The sequence below is a fragment of the Scyliorhinus canicula genome, chromosome 13 (assembly GCF_902713615.1).
Source record: "Scyliorhinus canicula chromosome 13, sScyCan1.1, whole genome shotgun sequence".
Taxonomy (NCBI): domain Eukaryota; kingdom Metazoa; phylum Chordata; class Chondrichthyes; order Carcharhiniformes; family Scyliorhinidae; genus Scyliorhinus; species Scyliorhinus canicula.
This window is the reverse complement of record NC_052158.1, coordinates 132,152,975-132,173,317: the sequence shown is the minus strand read 5'-3', so window position 1 is coordinate 132,173,317 and position 20,343 is coordinate 132,152,975. Positions and strand designations below refer to the sequence as shown.

Genomic DNA, 20,343 nt, shown 5'->3' with positions numbered 1-20,343 from the left:
ATGGCCAATCAACCTAACCTGCACGTCTTTGGACTGTGGGAGGAAACCGGAGCACCCGGAGGAAACCCACGCAGACACGAGGAGAACGTGCAGACTCCGCACAGACAGTGAACCAGCAGGGAATCGAACCTGGGACCCTGGAGCTGTGAAGCCACAGTGCTATCCACTTGTGCTATCCACTGCCCACAGTGCTATCCACTCGTGCTACCATGCTGCCCTAGTCCAACTGCATTGTCTCTTTATCTGGAAATGGGCATGCCTGAATGATACCAGCCAGTGCTGGCCTTGGCTTCTTGCCTGGGTAATATGTGTATTGCCGATTCAAGCAACCTCACCTAGGTTGTGCTCTTCTGCAGCGCTTACATTTTTTCATCAGCTGGCACTTACATTCCTCTGGAGTGGTTTCTCTGGTATACCTGGAGTTGTCACATGGTTTCTTTGTCCGCCAGAAAGCTGCTACATAGTTTTGGGTAGGTAATGGGCGTTGCCTTCATCTGAGGTACGGACTTCTCTATGTGAGGCCCCTCCCCCAAACTGAGGACTCTACTGTCCAGTGCCCCCTGTTGTTCCCGAGCCCCTTTCTCAGAGTTTTCCATGGACAGGGCTACCTCAATGGCCTTCTTGAGATCTTTTGAGTCGTGACATTGTTTATTCCACACACCAGTCTATCACATCGCATCTCGGTCAGGGACAGTCTGAATTCATAGAATTCTGCCAATTTCTGTAGGAATTCAGTGATGATTCTCCCGGAGTCCTCCTTGCCATATTAAAATGATATCCTTGGAGGATGATTGATGGCTTCGGGTTATAGTGACCTCACACTAGGTCTTTGAGTTCTTCAAAGGACTTGAAGTCACGGGCCTCTGGGTAGGTTAGGATTCTTATTATGCTGCATGTCGGGGCACTGCACGGTGTCAGGACGATTACATTTTGATTTAATTCCCCACAGTGTTATTAGCCCGGAAGAAATCATGCATGCACTCCACATATTGCACCCAGTCCTCTCCATTAACATCATAAGGCTCAAGTTTAACGAAAAAAGGCATTTCTTTTTTTTTTGTTTTGTTGTTTACTGAAGAGCTACTTGTTTCACTTAGAACGCTGCACAGGAATCCAGCTTTTACTCCTCATTGCCAATGTAATAGCTACGCCAAGGACAGGCTATTAACAAACTCAGGTTTATTCCAGTAACGAAAGGGATCCGCTGCCACAGCATACAAAGCTTGTGCCCAGCCCAGGACCATCGGGAATACCGGACCGGGTCTGGGTTACTGGTATTAAAGTCCCGCCACTCGATCCCCATTAGGCGAGGCTCTGCCCTCTCAATAAGGGAAGTTATATTCGGGGAGATCAATCGACGATCCCCTGTGGTCTACCTGGACATCATTGCAATGTGATGTCAGGATGTTGATCGGGGTATGATGAGGGAAAAGATGAATTGGACTTCAGGAAACCCTTCATAAGATAAAACCATAAGACTTAGGAGTAGAAGTAGGCAATTTGGCCCATCAAGTATTCCTACCAGGGGAAAAATCTTCTCCACATCTTCTAAAGGGTGGAATTTAATGTCCCACATTCAAAGGCACACAAAGCGCCTTATCAAGGAATCAGACATTGAAAAGAGGGGTGCCTGCTGAGAGCCATCATCTTGCCTCTGAATTGTAACCTGGATGAGACCTGCGGGGTGGAAGCAATCGCTATCGCCTTGAGTCTCGCCGAATAGAGGCTCCCTCGCTAAGGGGGCAGGGAGACGAGATTAGCCATGGTTAAAGTCAGTATAAAGTCAGCCAGGAATGGAACCAACTGGACAGACCCGGCTGGGATCTGGCGTATACTGTAAATACTTTTACGTTGCAATAAACCAAAATTCCTTTTGTACCAACTCGATTCTGACACATTTGTGGTCTACAAAACTCTGACTCCCCTGAGCTAATAAAGGTGGCAGGCTCGACAGCTGAACAGAATGAGCTAGAGGAGGATTTGAGCATACAAACACATGGAAGATCAAATTCAATGTGGAGAAAATCACATGATGACAAACAATCCAGGAAGGAAATATTACATAATTGGGAAGATAAATAACACAGGGGATCTAATTGAGAATAACTGAAGCTATTGTAACAATGCTTGGTGGCAGTCGGCTAAATGAGGTTAGAATCACTCTACCAGTGCACCACCAAGAAACATGCGGCTGGGGGATTGGAGAATCCCACCAAATGATGTAACCTGAACACTTTCGCAATCATTGGAACTCAAGCACTCAGAGTATTGGGTACAAATCTGGTCCCCACAGCACCAAAAGGATATGGCAGCTATTGAACAGAGCAGTCAGAATGATCAAGAGAATGCAGGGATTACATTATATGGAGCTGAAACATGCTTTCATTGAAAAAAGGTTGAGAAGCAAACTTGGTGAAGCTGCTGATCAAACCTGAGACTTTCTGATCTGTATGACTCAATTACATGCAACCCAGGGAAATTTGAGAGAAATGTCTTTATGGAACGTTTACCTCAGTTACATACTGCTGCATAGCCATCGTAGCAATTTTCTCTTGAATGAGGCCATACTCGTGAATTTTGCTACCAAATTGTGTTCGATTGGCAGCATGGTCTACCTATTAAGCAGTCACAAAAGAAAATACAAAAAGGTACAAGATAAACAATCATGACCATTAAAGTTAAAAAGAAACAGAACATTTCAAGTGGAGTTATTGCTCTAGTTCCTGTTCACATCAGACTTGATGTTTCTACTCCTTTGCAGTGAAACCACTATCAGAACCAAACTTGATTGAATCTGCTATCTTAATTATACAGGTTTTCCTTCTTGCTCACCCACATGTGTTATGTTTAAACTCTTTCATCAACTTCAAACAAGGGGGGGCAATTCTCCGAGCCCCGTACCGTGCTGGAGAATCGGCGCAACCGCACCACGATGCCCCGATACCGGCGCGCGATTCTCCGAGGTGCAGAAAATCGGCGCAATTTGTGCCAGCGTGGTTGGCGCGGCGCCGGCTGCTGGAATTGGCGGGGCAGCCGATTCTCCAGCCCGGATGGGCCGAGCGGCCGCGCAGATATGACAGAGTCCCGCCGGCGCCGTTCACCCCTAGTCGCTGCCGGCAGGAACTCTGCGGGAACGGTCCGGGGTGATCTGTGGGGGGGGGGGGAGGGGGCTCCGTTCCCATGGGGGAGGCCTCCGTTAGGGTCTGGCTAGCGATCGAGGCCCATCGATCGGCAGGCCGGCCTCTCCCCCCCCCCCCCCCCCCCCCCCCCAGGCCTACTTTCCTGCACGGTCGGCGCCCTGAACACCGACGCCACGTTGAGTCGGGTTCAGTGCACGGAAGAAGTCTCCCGCGCATGTGCAGGTTGGCGCAGCCCAACTGTGCATGCGCAGGGTGGCGCGGTGCCCATTTGGTGCCAGGAAGGGGGGCTGGAGCGGTGTGAACCGCTCCAGCGCCGTGCTGGCCCCCTGTGGGCGACAGAAACAGGCTCGGTTCGCGCCGTTATGAAACGCGATGCCATTCATGATGGCGCGAACACTGGGCTCCATTTGGGAGAATCACCCCCAAGGTGTGGCTGGTGGTATTCCACTTGAAATGTTTTTTACACTTTATTCCCCTCTACAGTACTGATACACCTTAAAACCGTGTACTGATCCAGAATTTCCTCAAACCTAGCAGAATGTCTGGAGTGGACAATGCACGACAGAGGCAAAAATGCAAGTAGGACAATTGGTCCTGGAGTTTTAGCCTGGAGACAAGTTCTGCGTGGGATGGTGTGGTTCCCACAGTAAAGGTGGCAAACCTGGGCGAGAACAGATTATTTAACTTCCTGCAGTGTTCAACGACAGGGCTTCTTTAAATCTTTCCCTATCGGCTTCCCGCTAAGATGCACCCTGATTGAAAGACTGAGACTTTCTGGGGCGGAGGGGGCCTGATTCTTAACGCCGAAGCCTTGAAAGAGTGAGAGAAATCATAGTGCATTCTGAACCGGGGGAGGATCCTGATTTTAGGAAACATACAGAAGCAGGAGGTGACCATTCGGCCCTCTAGAGCCTCTCCACCATTCATTATAATCATGGCTCATCATCAAGTTCAACATCTTGATTGATCCTGCCCCCCCCTCCCCCCCACCCCCCCCCCCCCCCATATTCCTTGACCCCTTTAGTCCCAAGAGCTTTATCTAATTCCTTATTGAAAGTACACAACATTTTCACCTCAACTTCTTTTGTGGTACTGAATTCCACAGATTCATCACTCTCCGGGTGAAGAAATATCTGCTCACCTCAGTCTGAAAGCTAGTGATCCGAAATAAACCTGTTGGACTTTAACCTGGTGTAAGACTTCTTACCCAGTCCTAAAAGGTTTGCCCTTTATCCTCAAATTATGACTCCTAGTTCTGGACTCCCCCACATTCAGGAACATTCCTTCTGAATCTACCCTGTCTGATCTTTAGAATTTTATAAGTTTCTATGCGATCCCCTCTCACTTTTCCAAACTCCAATGAATATAATTCTAACTGACTTAGTGTCTCCTCATATGACACTCCTGCCCTCCCAGGAATCAGCCTGATAAACCTTTGCTGCATTCTCTCCATAGCAAGAATACTCAAAACTGCACGCAATACTCCAAGTGCGGCCTCACCAATACCCTATACAATTGCAGTAAAACATCCCTTTTCCATACTCAAATCCTCTCGCTATGAAGGCCAACATACGATTTGCCTTCTTTACTGCCAGCGGAGCCTGAACACTTACTTTCAGCATCAGATGCTCAAGGACACCAAGGTCTCACTGATTATTCACCTCTCTCAATTTACACCCATTCAAATAATAATGTGCCTGAGTTCAGGTTGCTTGGGTGGGGGTGCCCTAAAGAATTACCAGGGAGAGTCCAGATTGCAAGGGAATGTGATGGTGGTGCAGATTCCCAATCACTGGAATTGACCTATAGCTGCCCAGTGAAGGTCGGAGGCTTGATTATGAGTGGGATTCCAATAGTGGTCAATGGTAGTCAATTTTGGTTGAGGTGTTGCAGATAATGGTCATTGTGGCAAGGGCTTGCAGATGGTGGTCAGGGATTCAAATGGTGGTGATGGGAAATCCAGTGGAGGTCAGAGGGGGACCCATTTATAGGGGCACATCACATGGTGGTTATTTATCAGGCAGGGCAGTCTGATCATGGGGGTGTATCAACGGTGATTGATGGGCCAGATTTTTGGCGGCGGCGGGGGGGAGGGGGGGGGAACACACAGATCATTGGGACAGGGGAGATGGGTGTACTGAGAGGTTTGTTGTACCTGGAGGAAGTGTTACTCCACCCTACCCGCCCACAAGCAGCACTGTAATGACACGTACTATGGGTTCAGCTCTTCTCCCCTCCTTGCTGAAGCCTAGTTTACCAGGCTTGACTGGGAAAACCAGCCAAAATAAGCTGAAAATAGAATGACTGTTAAATTGAAGGTAAGCAGCCTTATTACAATATTCAGATAACCAAATTGTTTCCCGTGAGTGGATTGGTTGCTCATCCTCACCCTGTCTTTAATAAACCTGGAAGTGGGTGGGCTCAAGACACACTGGATTCCTATTTCAGATTTTGTTGTATTTTACCTTCTGGCATGACTGCTAGCCATGTATTTTTGGGAATTAAGGACCACTTCTCGGTGTCTGATCCAATGATTAGGACCTGCAATTGGGGCAGGAGCAAGTTACATCCACTGCCTGGTAGCCTGGTCCTTTATAAGGAAGTCAAAGCAGTTAGATGGCATTATCCTCAGAATCTCCCATTGCTCCTGCTTCATCTGATCCAATTGTGTTGGATATTAGAATCCAGTATTGTGGAGTATCCATTACTGGAACACTCCAAGCTACTAGAACCTTTTAACCAGTTCTTCCTACTTCTTCCCAGCACTAATACTCAGACGTTCAGACTGCATACTGAAAAGAAATGTTGAAACATGGATTGGTCTTAGGTTGAGACCTGAGGCTGGATTTTAATCTCCCCTACCGGTGGGTTTGAATGCATAGTCCAGTGGGCGGGCTCTCCACCACCTAATCACCCACCCCAATTGGTGGCAGGACAGGCATTGGACACCTGCCTGACCTTGGGTCTACTGACCCCCTAACTGATCAATTAGTGACCATTTGAGGTCCTCAACGTGCCGCCGCTGATATTTTATCCGCAGTGACAAGAAGCCCTGGCTATGCAGGAAGCCCAACAGTTATAGCTGTGCAGACTGGTGTTATGCAATTGTGGGGGGCATAATTTGCAGTCCCCCTGGAATCATTGAAAGCAACCTCTCCAAAGGTCATCACCCCACATCTTGAATCCGGGCCCCACCTCACCCACCTTCTGCCCCATCCTCTCACTGAGACCCGTACTCCTCAGCACTGGGGATTGCCTGTAGTCCCAGCAGTGGCCACCACTCCTGGCTGGCAATACCAAGACTACCAAACTGTTGCCCATCCAATTGGTCACTCCAACAAGACTCAAGGAGCCTGACACCATCCAGGACAAAGCAACCTGCTTGATTGCTCCCTCTTCCATTCAAACCCTCCACCACCGACGATCATTACCATCTATGTGTACCATCTACAAGGTGCACAGCAGGAACTTGCCAAGGTTCCTTCAGCGGCATCTTCCAAACCCACGACCACTACCGTCGAGAAGGACAAGAGCCCCACAACCTGGAGGTTTTTTTTTAGAACACAGAACAGTACAGCACAGAACAGGCCCTTCGGCCCTCGATGTTGTGCCGAGCAATGACCACCCCACTCAAACCCACATATCCACCCTGTACCCGTAACCCAACAACCCCCCCCCATTAACCTTACCTTTTAGGACACTATGGGCAATTTAGCATCGCCAATTTAGCATGGTTAAGGGGGGGGGGGTTGTTGGGTTACGGGTATAGGGTGGATACGTGGGTTGAGTAGGGTGATCATGGCTCGGCACAACATTGAGGGCCGAAGGGCCTGTTCTGTGCTGTACTGTTCTATGTTCTATGTTCTATCCACCTAACCCGCACATCTTTGGACTGTGGGAGGAAACTGGAGCACCCGGAGGAAACCCACGCACACACGGGGAGGACGTGCAGACTCCGCACAGACAGTGACCCAGCCGGGAATCGAACCTGGGACCCTGGAGCTGTGAAGCATTTATGCTAACCACCATGCTACCGTGCTGTCCTCTTCAAGTCACTTATCTCCCCGACTTGGAACTATATTGCTGTTCCTTCACTGTCACTGGGTCAAAATCCTGGTATTTGCTCCCTAACAGCACAGTGGATGTACCTACACCACAGGGACTGCAGCAGTTCAAGACGGCAACTCACCACCACCCTCTGAAGGGCAACTAGGGATAGGCAATAAATGCTGGCCTAACCAGTGACGCGCACATCCCATAAATTAATTTTTTTAAGAATTGATTGGCAGATCTCTGAAGTGCGGCTTCCTGTCCACCTTAAAGCAATTAACACTACTCCCAGCATTAAATTGCTGGAGGTTAACCATCAGGATTGTGTGCGCACTTCACACCCACTTTTTAGTTGGGAGGGTGGGGACTGAGGCACTCCATAAAATCCACCTTGTCGAGTAATTCAGTATTTCATAACACACTGAAGTATTATTATAATGCAACAACTGAAGATTTCTCAATGACAAGAGAGCACGTGGACAAACTAACTTGTTATAAATCCAGCCAAGCACTGTGGAATCAGTAAAATCCAGAAAGGATCATGTCATGAGGAGTTCAGAATGGAATTGCTGACATATTTGGGGCTGAATTTTCACAGATCAGGCTGACTCTGCTGGCCTTTAAAAATGGCTGGCGAGACCCAATCTCCTGCCCACATTCTCAGCACTGGCATTTATGGCTGTATAGGATCAGGGGAGAGGAATGAGCCAACTCATATTCTGCCTGGTGCCACCTCCCCCTTTCCTACACAACCACTATCCCACCATAGTCAGTCCAACTTCTCGAGAACACAGGTTTCTTGATCCCTCAGAGGAGTTAGGAACCATAGTCTGGATTTGGAAACCTTTTGAAAGATATATTTAATAGATGGTACATGCCTTCTGCATGGTTCCATTGGCTCCAAGTATCTTTAATGCAATCAATGTCCCCTCCATGCTCCCTATTTGCCAACAGACCTCTTCGATGCCCTCCATTGCCAATTTCTGTATCTCCATATCCACTCACCCAGTGTGCACCATCAAACCAGTGAGCCACATATTAACAATGGCAATCTTGAAAAGCATTTATTTAAAAAACCTCATATTGAAATATGCTTAAATAAAACTGCTCTTTTTACAGTCCTATAAAGTGCCAATCAGACAGAGCTATTACGGTATCAAAAACAGAAGCCTACCTCAATTCACAGTTCCTAGTCTTGTCCAGACAAACATACAGATATTAGAAGGGTTCAAGGAAAGAATAATTTATTATAATCTCATAATAATGTCAATCTAGCAAAGCAAACACTTCACTTCCACCTGGGAGAACAGACCCTACTGAGCTAACCATTGTTGAGACCTGGAGCTCAGACAAACATTCATAATAAAGCCATCTGGACAAACAGATGCCAGGCCACCAACTTGGGCTTCCCGTCTCTATGTCAGTAATCTGCCCACCGGTGTTCAACTGGGTGATTTTTCCTGAATTGTTTGCAGATCGAATAATTAAGATTCCATTTCATGTGATAAAGGGTGCTAATAACCTTGCAGGTGGTGAATACAAGGGTATTCCAAAACCCGGTTCTTCATGGTGAATATTTTTTATTTGGTACAATGTGAGTAAACCTGTGAGAAACAGTCCAGCCTTGTTGTAATCAATTAGTAAGGAATATTTATTAACATAAAATAAAACACAACAAAAAGATTATAATAAACTACAACAGTTTACTGAACTATAGTATGGCTTTGCATGCCGTACCTCATGAAGTTATTCCTTGTTCCTGAACTGTGAGAAATGCCCTTTTTCCCAAACAACATTCCAATATTATATAACTCTATGAGTTAAATCCAACACCTAGTTACCACCCATAGGTTATTTTCCAGGTTTGGGAAGATCTACTTCATTTCAGCTTAGAGGTTCTTCTCTTAGAACTTTTTAAAACAGCAGCTTTTAGCAACAACTTGTTTTCGGGAGCGCCCTCTTTCTTCAGCTGTGTGTGGCTATGATGGAACTGCATCTCTCCTGCTGTACTCAGAGATCCACCTACTGTCCTTTTCCTTTGATGTTATGCTATCTGAATCGCACCAGGCTTTTCATATATAGATGCAAATTATATTCTTCTCTCTTTACTTTGAGTTCACGTCTTCTATAGTTCTTTTTTTAAATAATTGTTCTTCAAATTTTCACAAAAAAAACAATAACAGAAAATTCTAAGAACAAAAAGAACAGAACCCCCTCCCCCCGTATATACAAAAGAGAAACAATAAATTAACGCCCGTCGTTGGCAAAAAAACAGATATTCAACCCAAAACAAAAACAAAGAGACAGCCCCCCCCCCCCCCCCCCCCCCCCCCCGGGTTGCTGCTGCTGCTGACCTTTTGTTTTTACCGTTCTGCCAGGAAATCCAGGAATGGTTGCCATCTCCTGAAAAACCCCTGCACTGACCCCCTTAGGGCAAATTTCACCCTCTCCAATTTAATAAACCCCGCCATATCATTGACCCAGGCCTCCACACTTGGGGGCCTCGCATCCTTCCACTGAAGAAGAATCCTCCGCCAGGCTACTGGGGACGCAAAGGCCAGAACACCGGCCCCTTTCGTCTCCTGCACTCCGGCTCCACTGCAACCCCAATTATTGCGAGTCCCCAGCCTGGATTGACCCTGGATCCTACCACCCTCGATACCGTCCTTGCCACCCCCTTCCAAAATTCCCCAGCGCCGGGCATGCCCAGAACATATGGGCATGGTTTGCTGGGCTCCCTGAGTACCTAATACACCTGTCCTCACTCCCAAAGAACCGGCTCATCCTTGTCCCGGTCATAAGAGCCCTATGCAGTACCTTAAACTATATGAGGCTAAGCCTCGCACAAGAAGAGGAGGAGTTCACCCTTTCCAGGGCATCCGCCCACGTCTCCTCCTCAATCTCCTCACCCAGCTCCTCCTCCCATTTATCTTTCAGCTCGTCCACCGAGACCTCATCTACCTCCTGCATCACCTGGTACGCTTCCAAGATCCTCCCCTCTCCAACCCATACCCCCGAGAGCACCCTGTCCTGAGCCCCACGGGGCGGCAGCAGAGGGAACCTCGCCACCTGCCGCCTGACAAACGCCCTTACTTGCATGTACCTAAAGGTGCTCCCCGGGGGGGAGCCCAAACTTCCCCGCCAGCTCACCCAGGTTCGCAAACTTCCCGTCTATGAACAGGTCCCCCAGCCTCCTGACACTTGCCCTGTGCCAACTCAGGAACCCGCCATCAATTCTCCCCAGAACAAACCGGTGGTTCCCCCCATCGAGGCCCCCACTTCCTCCTGTGCCGCCTCCATTGCCCCCAAATCTTGAGGGTAGCTGCCACCACCGGGCTCGTTGTATACCTCGTTGGAGGGAGCGGCAGCGGCGCCGTTACCAGCACTTCCAGGCTCGTGCTCACACAGGATGCCATCTCCATCCTCTTCCATGCTGCTCCCTCCCCGTCCATTACCCACTTACGCACCATCGCTGCGTTGGCAGCCCAATAATACCCACAGAGGTTGGGCAACGCCAGCCCCCCCATCCCTGCCCCGCTCCAAGAACACCCGTCTCACCCTTGGAGTCCCGTGTGCCCACACAAACCCCGTAATGCTCCTGTTAACCCGCCTGAAAAAGGCCTTCGGGATAAGGATGGGGAGGCACTGGAACAGGAACAGAAACCTCGGGAGCACCTTCATCTTGACTGAGTGCACTCTACCCGCCAAAGACAGCGGCAGCATGTCCCACCTCTTAAACTCCTCCTCCATTTGCTCCACCAGCCTTGTGAGGTTTAGCTTATGCAAGGCCCCCCAGCTCCTGGCCACCTGAACCCGCAAGTACCTGAAGCTCCTCTCCGCCCTTTTCAGTGGGAGCCTCCCAATCCCCCCCTCCTGGTCCCCCGGGTGTACCACAAACAGCTCGCTTTTCCCAAAGTTAAGCTTATACCCTGAGAAATCCCCAAATTCCCGGAGAATCCCCATCACCACCGGCATTCCCCCCACCGGGTCCGCCACATACAACAATAAGTCGTCCGCATAGAGCGACACTCGGTGCTCCTCCCCACCCCGGACCAGCCCCCTCCAATCCCCCGACTCCCTCAACGCCATAGCCAGGGGTTCAATTGCCAGTGCAAAAAGTAGGGGGGACGGGGACACCCCTGCCTCGTCCCTCGGTATAGTCGAAAATACTCCGACCTCCTCTTATTCGTGGCCACGCTCGCCATCGGGGCCTCACACAATAGCCTCACCCAACTGACCAACCCCTCCCAAACCCGAACCTTTCCAGCACCTCCCACAAGTACCCCCACTCGACCCTATCAAAGGCCTTCTCCGCATCTAGCGCCACCACTATCTCCGCCTCCCCTTCAACCGTCGGCATCATAATAACGTTCAAGAGCCTCCGTATATTGGGGTTCAGCTACCTCCCCTTCACAAACCACGTTTGATCCTCGTGGATAACCTGCGGCACACAATCCTCTATCCTCGTGGCTAAGATCTTTGCCAACAACTTGGCGTCCACATTCAGGAGTGAGATTGGCCTGTATGACTCACACTGCAGGGGACCCTTGTCTCGCTTAAGAATCAGGGAGATCAGCGCCCGAGACATCGTCGGGGGCAATGCCCCCCCCTCCCTTGCCTCGTTGAAGGTCCTAACCAACAGAGGGCTCAGCAGGTCTGCATACACCTTGTAAAATTCAACCGGGAACCCATCCGGCCCCGGTACCTTCCCCGATTGCATGTTCCCTATCCCTTTAACCAGCTCCTCAAGCTCAACTGGCACCCCCAGACCCTCCACACGTCCCTCCTCCACCCTCAGGAATCTCAGCCGGTCCAAAAAGCGCCCCATCCCTCCCTTCTCCGCCGGAGGTTCGGACCGATATAGTCTCTCATAAAAGTCCCTGAAGACCTCATTAATGTCTACCCCACTCCGCACCACATTTCCTCCCCGATCCTTAACTCCACCAATCTCCCTAGCCGCATCCCGCTTACGGAGCTGGTGTGCCAGCATCCTACTCGCCTTCTCCCCATACTCGTACACAGCGCCTTTCTCCATTGAGCTTCCGCCTTTCTGGTGGTCAACAAGTCAAACTCAGCCCAAAGGCTGCGCCGCTCCCTCAGCAATCCCTCCTTCGGGGCCTCCGCGTACCTCCTGTCCACTCTCACCATCTCCCCCACCAATCTCTCCCTTTCTCTCTGCTCCCCTCTCTCCCTGTGGGCCCGGATGGAGATCAACTCCCCCCGAACCACCGCCTTCAGCGCCTCCCAGACCGTCCCCACTTGGACCTCCCCATTATCGTTGGCCTCTAGGTACCTCTCGATGCATCCTCGAACCCGCCCCCTCACATCCTCGTCCGCCAGCAGCCCCACCTCCAAGCGCCACAACGTGCGCTGGTCCCTCTCCTCCCCCAGCTCGAGGTCCACCCAATGCGGGGCATGGTCAGAAATGGCTATCGCCGAGTACTCAGCGTCTACTACCCCCGCAATCAGCGCCCTACTCAAAACAAAGAAATCGATCCGTGAGTAGGCCTTATGCACATGGGAGAAGTATGAAAGTTCCCTGGCCCTCGGCCTCGCAAACCTCCAAGGATCCACCCCTCCCATCTGGTCCATAAACCCCCTCAGCACCTTAGCCGCCGCTGGCCTCCTACCCGTCCTGGAACTGGATCGATCCAGTGGCGGATCCAGCACCGTGTTGAAATCCCCCCCCCCCCCATTATCAGGCCCCCCACCTCCAAATCTGGAATCCGGCCCAACATGCGCCGCATGAAACCCGCATCATCCCAATTCGGGGCGTATACATTGACCAGCACCACACGCTCCCCTTGTAGCTTGCCACTCACCATCACATACCTCCCGCCGCTGTCTGCCACCACACTCAGCGCCTCAAACGACACCCTCTTCCCCACCAGGATCACCACCCCCTGGTGTTTTGCATCCAGGCCCGAATGAAACACTTGGCCCACCCACCCCTTCCTCAACCTAACCTGATCCGCCACCTTCAGGTGCGTCTCCTGAAGCATAGCCACGTCCGCCTTCAGCCCCCTCAGGTGCGCGAACACGCGGGACCGTTTAACCGGCCCATTCAGTCCCCTCACATTCCAGTTGATCAGCCGGAACGGAGGGCCCCCCTGCCCTGTCGACTAGCCATCACCCTTCCGTAATCCGCCATGTGCCCGCGCCCCCCGCTCAGCCCGTTCCCCACAGCGACAGACCCCCATCCCAACCCCCTCTGCACGCTCCAGCTCCTTCTTGACCATTCCAGCAGCAACCCGGTATCCCTCCCCCCCCCCCCCCCCCTCCCAACCCCCCCCCCCCCGCCCCCCCCAAGCTAGGGCCCCCCCTAGCTGCATAACTCCGGTCATTGTACTTCCGTAAGTCAGCCGACTCCTGCTGACCCCGGCTGCTCCCGCCACCCCAATTACCCTCCCCAGTGTCACACAACCATTCCCCGAATGCCGCCCCCGCCCCCTGCTTCTCCAGCGCGGGAGAGAAGCCCGCGCCCCCCATCCCAAGCCCCGCCCCACCGACCCAAAACGCGGGAAGACAGGCACATGACCCAACAGGGCCGCGAACCCCACCCAAACCTGCAACCAGTGAAATAATAAACATCCCAACATGATATGATAAAACACCCAAGTAAACAGATAACAGTCCCGAACAGCAGAAAAGAAAAGGCAAGACAGCAAATAAAAAAACATCGTCCAATAGAACCAAAAAGAGCGAAAGGATATCAAGGAGGACAAAGCCTCCGGGCTGCGTACAACGTTCCCCAGCCCCCAGTCCTCAGTTCAAGTCCAGCTTCTCTGCCTGGACAAAAGTCCAGGCCTCCTCCGGGGAGTCAAAATAAAGTTGGCGGTCTTTATAAGTGACCCACAGGCTGTAACAGGCCAAACTTGACCCCCTTCTTGTGGAGCACTGCCTTCGCCTGGTTAAACACAGCCCTTCTCTTCGCCACCTCCGCACTCCAGTCCTGGTAGATCCTGATCTCCGTATTCTCCCACTTACTACTCCTCTCCCTCTTCGCCCAACGAAGCACACACTCACGGTCGACCAAGCGTTGAAAGCGGACCAGCACCGCCCTGGGCGGCTCGTTTGGCCCGGGCTTCCGCAGCAGCACCCGATGGGCACTCTCCAGCTCCAGGGGTCCCCGGAACGACCCCGCGCCCATCAGTGAGTTCAGCATCAGGACCACGTAGGCCCCCAAATCCGAACCTTCCAGCTCCTCCGGGAGGCCCAAAATCCACAGATTCTTCCGGCGGGAGCGGTTCTCCATCTCCTCTATCCTTGCCAACCATTTCTTGTGAAGCGCCTCGAGAGACTCCACCTTCACCGCCAGGCCAAGGAGTTCGTCCTCGTTCTCCAAAGCCTTCTGCTGCAGCTCCCGAATCTCCGCAGCCTGAGCCGTCTGAGTCACCCCAAGCCTGTCCAGCGATGCCCTCAACAGCTCCAGGATCTCAGCTTTTAGTTCCTGGAAGGAGGGCAGCAGCAGCTTCTGCTGCTCCCTCGCCCACTGCTGCCACGCTGCCGGTTCTCTCCCCCCCCCCCCCCCCCCCCCCCCCCCTCCCCACCACCTAGTCCTATTTGCCTCGCACCTTCTTCTGCTGCAAAGTTGATTTTCTGGTCGCTCCGCTTCTAGTCCAGCCCATCCACCAGCCGCCAAGCACAGAGGCTGCATTCCCACCCGGGGAAAAATCAAATCAGCGCCGTTGTGGGCCCTTAAAAGAGCCCTTGGTGAGATCTTTTCACAGTTGTTCCCTCTACTGCTAGAATTCAGCTTTCATAAAGGCCCTCAGGTCAGCTTGAGGCCTTTAAACTCGCCCTTCCCCCGCCTGCATGCTGGAAGAGGCTTTTGTCTCTGCTGTAGCTCCAGCCAAATCTTTCACTGTTTCTGCGGGTCTGGTAACCAAGAAATATACCATTCCTGGGGGAAAGTACTCTTCCAACATTCACCTATGCTTTGTCATCAAAATTCCGCCCCATATTGCTTAAAAAGGAGCTCTTTTCTGTAACCTTGGGCAGGAGCTGCCTTTTGTGTGACCACGTACTCCATGGTGCACATCAGAAGTCATCTTCTATAGTTCTAACACCTACTTCTATACCACTGCTTTCCCCTAGTCACTGAGGTAAACATTTGTTTTCCTCCTGCTTTGCTAATTCGCATGTCAAAAAACACCCCTTCAGGAATCTGCAATCATTAGTTCCCTTTTTAATCCAATTTCTTTGCTTTATTTCATCCCAATTTCATGTTAAATCTCGATTTTATTCATTTCTTGAATCTTCCTTTTTCTCCAATATCTTAACAAGCGTACAGCTAGACTGGTTCCCATCCCATTTATTGTAGTAAAATAAAACTCCTTCTCACATGACATGTAAACTATTGGCCTCGGCTCAAGTCAAAGTCACATGACTAGGAAAGGCTCCATCACCAGATTGGAGAGAGTTTATCAATCTCCAATTCGGCTTCAGAAAAAGCACAGCTATTGACAGATAATTTAACTTATTTGTTGCTCCCAATATTGGAGAGACTAAACGCAGACTGGGTGACCGCTTTGCAGTACACCTTCGGACTGTCTGCAAGCAGAATCAAGACCTTCCTGTCGCTTGTCTTTTCAACTTCCTGCCCTGCTCTCATGTCTGCATGTCCATCCTTGGCCTGCTGCAATGTTCCAGTGAAGCCCAACGCAAACTAGAGGACCAGCACCTCATCTTCCAATTAGACACTTTAAAGCCTTCCGGACTCAACATTGAGTTTAACAACTTCTGACTGTGAACTCTATCCTCCACTTTCACACCATTTTTATTTAAATCAATTCATTTCCATTTCTTCCATCCATCCGTTCTTCCTTCACCATTGTTTCCCCCTACCACACCCCACTTGGGCCATCTGTTCTCTCCTCATTGCCCTTTGACACACTGCTTACCTTGGTTCTGCCATTAACACATTATAATCTATTTATGTGCTGCTATCAGCTAAGACCATAAAACATTGGAACAGAATTAGGCCACTTGGCCCATCAAGTCTGTTCCGCCATTCAGTCATGGTTGATATTTTCTCATCCCCATTCGCCTGCCTTCTCCCCATAACCCCTGATCCCCTTATTAATCAAGAACCTATCCATCTCTGTCTTAAAGACACTCAGTGATTTGGCCTCCAAAGCTTTCTGCGATAAAGAGTTCCACAGATTCACCACCCTCTGGCTGAAGAAATTCCTCCTCATCTGTGTTTTAAAGGATCACCCCTTTAGTCTGAGATGGTGCCCGCTGGTTCCAGTTCCTCCTACAAGTGGAAACATCCTCTCCATGTCCACTCTATCTAGGCCTCGCAGTATCCTGTAAGTTTAAATAAGATCCCCCCTCATTCTTCTAAACCCCAATGAGTACAGGCTCAGATTCCTCAACCGTTCCTCATACGACAAGTTCTTCATTCCAGGGATCATTCTTGTGAACCTCCTCTGGACCCTTTCCAAGGCCAGCACATCCTTCCTTAGATACGGAGCCTAAAACTGCTCACAATACTCCAAATAGGGTCTGACCACAGCCTTATACAGCCTCAGAAGTACCTCGCTGGCCTTGTATTCTAGCCCTCTTGACATGAATGCTAACATTGCATTTGCCTTCTTAACTGCCAACTGAAACTGTACGCTAACCTTAAGAGAATCGTGAACAAGGGCTCCTTAGTCTTGAACATCTCCATTTACATTCCCTTTGTCTTTGTGTCAACCTTTGTCAATCTCCATCTATCACTGGCCTTCTATCCAGCCCCACTGCACATGGCCCCTCCTCCTTCCCCCGCACAACAGTACAAATCTGACTCTATTTCCAGTTCTCTCCAGCTTTGACAAAGTGATCCAGACTCGAAACGTTAGCTCCCTTCTCTCTCCACAGATGCTGTGTCAGACCTGCTTAGATTGTCCACTATGTTCTGTTTTTGTTTCGGATTCCAACATCCGTAGTAATTTGCTTTTATCTTTAATGATCTACTTGGTCAAAACTTTACAGGGTTGTGAATGAATAAAAAACAGAGTTATGAATGAATGATTTTTTTAAGTGCAGTTTCGCACATGCCGTTGTTACTAAATGGTTCACTGGTTCTATATTTAGTTCTACATGAGTAGTCGGGGGAGAATACTAGGATGTGAGGTTTAAGGACGAGACAGCCTGAAATGTAGCCAGAAAACTGAGACAGAGAATTGAAGCAGGCCTTTCAACCAGCGCCTGCCTTGGTACTTAACCATCCTTGTGGCTGTTCTTTGAACTGCTTCATGCACCTACCCACCTGCTTCTCACCCCACCTCCCCAAGGAGTGAAAATGGGTGACAGCGCAGTGCGGTGGCACATTGGTTAAACACTGCTGCCTCACAGCGCCAGGGAACGGGGTTCAATTCCAACCTCGCACATTCTCCGTGGGTTTCCTCCGGGTTCTCCGGTTTCCTCCCATAAGTCCAAAGATGCAATTTAGGTAGATCGGGGATGATAAATTGTCCCTTAGCGTCCAAAAGGTTTGATCCAGTTATGGAGATATGGAATGGGGTGGGGGAGTGGGCCTGGGTCGGGTGCTCTTTCAGAGGATCAGTGTAGACTAGATGGGCTGAATGGCCTCCTTCTGCACTGTAGGGATTCTATGAGGGCACTTTCTACAGAGGCAGTTGCAGTGAAACAGGAAATTTCCAACTCGAGCTACAGTCTCGATGATGAAAATTTGTGTTTGAAATAGCAGTGTTTTTATGCTCTCGTCTTGCTTTCTGTATATAATCCAGGTAGAGCTCAAAATGTCTGCAAAATCTCCTTACATTTTGCACAAATTAAACTTGGTCACACGGTCTTCAAACCAATTTATCAAGAGCTTAAAATTCCTTCTACTTAACACAGAATTAGTTCTGACAGACAGCACTCAAAGTCCAAGTACATCATGTGGGCATTGGAGCGAAGGAAAAGTCAACCCTAGATTTTAGTGCAGCTACAGCACTAAAAAAAATACATTTTGCCAAGGGGCGATTTTGGCAAGGCTAAAAAATTCAACTTTTCAAGCAGTATCAGGATGTTTACTCTCTCCAATTTGTTTCTGATCCTTTGTATTTCTTTTTATAATTAAATTCCACCATTTAAAGTTTACATAGCAATTTTGATCTGTGAGAGCCGATAAGTTAATAATAGAAGTTCTATCTAACAAGTAGCATAGAATCGCAGAATTTACAGTGCAGAAGAAGGCCATTCGGACATTGAGTCTGCACCAGCTCTTGGAAAGAGCACCCTACTTAAGGCCACACCTCCACCCTATTCCCTGTAACCCAGTAACCCCCAACTAACATTTCTGGACACTAAGGGGCAATTTATCGTGGCCAATCAACCTGCACATCTTTGGACTGTGGGAGGAAACCGGAGCACCCGGAGGAAACCATGCAGATACGGGGTGAACGTGCAGACTCCACACAAGCCGGGAATCAAACCTGGGACCCTGGAGCTGTGAAGCAACTGTGCTAAACACTGTGCTACCGTGTAGCCCCCAGCAGGCAACCTATAATTGCACAGAGCTCTGCACATTGCATGCAACATAAAAAAGGTAATACTGACGGTGTACTGGAGCCAAATATACTTGACTCGTTCCATTGTACCACATGTCTAAATTTGTGATATGATGCAAGACATTTGCACACAAAAGGACTGCAACATAAACCAAATTTATACTTACTGCTTTGGAAATCGCACCAATCATTGTCCCAGAGAGAGCAGCAGCCATGCCAAATCGACCGTTGTTCAGTATGTTCATGGCTACTTTAAACCCGTTCCCAACCCCACCTAACACATTTTCTTCTGGCACATTCACATTGTCAAAGTACACCTCAGCTGTGTTAGAAGCCTTGATTCCCATCTTCTTCTCAGGAGGACCACTGAATCAAAACAGAAACAACATGACCATTATTATGAAATGAAATGAAATTCGCTTATTGTCACAAGTAGGCTTCAATGAAGTTACTGTGAAAAGTCCCTAGTCGCCACATTCCGGCACCTGTTCGGGGAGGCTGTTACAGGAATCGAACCGTGCTACTGGCCTGCTTGGTCTGCTTTCAAAGCCAGCGATTTAGCCCTGTGCTAAACAGCCGCATGAAGACACCAGGATGCATCAGGAAGCGAGGAGGGTAAAGAGGAAGAAGACTGGATGGTTCATACTTAATAAGAATATTTGTTAATTAAAGTATGTAAAGAATGCTGAACATACTATCTAAGCTTTACATCATTCATTCATCAGGATAGCTCACAGCAGATCAACTGGGGTGGCACAGTGGTTAGCACTCTGTCACACAGTGCCAGGGCCCCGGGTTCAACTCCGACCTTGGGTCACTGTCTGTGCAGAGTCTGCACGTTCTCCCCATGTCTGTGTGGGTTTCCTCCAGTTGCTACGGGTTCCTTCCACAGTCCAAAGATGTGCAGGTTAGGTGGATTGGCCATGCTAAAAATGGCCCATTGTATCCAAAAGGACATAAAGGCCTGCTAATGATATTCAAATATATTCAAATGGGGATCCAAATAGGATTCCCGTGACATCATTGGCGAGAAGGCCGTGAACAATCGCAACGGGAAATCCTGCTGACATAAAACCTGTTTTGGGACTCCCATGGGATTTTCTGCTCGCACTTCTGATCCTCCACGCCCCCCCCCCCCGCCAAAATCCACCTCCCCCCCCCCCCCCCCCCCCTTTGAATATTGTATGGCAGAGCTGGATAGATTCTTGATAAACAAGAGTTTGAAATATTACATGGGGTAGGTAGGGATGTGGAGTTGAGGTTACAAGCAGTCATGATCTTATTGAATAGCAGAGCAGGCTAGAAGGGCTGAGTGGCGTACTCCTGTTCCTGATGCATATATTCACATGGGAAAACACATTAGCCGCTTGTCGTCATAGCTAGAAATTCTGAATGGCACAGGGAGATTGAACCAAGAGGAATAAGAAAAACAAATCTTCAAAAGTAAAAGGGACGGCCACAAATTTATTAAACATAGAACAGGTTGACAATGTGGAGACAAACAATCTAGGATACACTGTAAACTGGGAATCATTATATAATCATTTCACGGGAATATTTTTTTTTCTTTTTTTATAAATTTAGAGTACCCAATTCATTTTTTCCAATTAAGGGGCAATTTAGCGTGGCCAATCCATTTATCCTGCACA

General features: G+C 49.5%; 1 protein-coding gene across 3 annotated transcripts in view; it reads right to left on the bottom strand.

Annotated features, from left to right (window-relative positions):
• LOC119976430 (very long-chain specific acyl-CoA dehydrogenase, mitochondrial-like) overlaps positions 1-20,343 on the bottom strand; it is a 135,645-nt gene that overhangs the window by 29,344 nt on the left and 85,958 nt on the right. For all 3 annotated transcript variants that reach the window (XM_038816961.1, XM_038816962.1, XM_038816963.1), the window contains exons 9-10: positions 18,862-19,060; positions 2,511-2,615 (exon numbers count right to left, since the gene is read on the bottom strand). In XM_038816961.1, the coding sequence (XP_038672889.1) occupies positions 2,511-2,615; positions 18,862-19,060 (304 nt within the window). The remainder of the gene's footprint in view (positions 1-2,510; positions 2,616-18,861; positions 19,061-20,343) is intronic.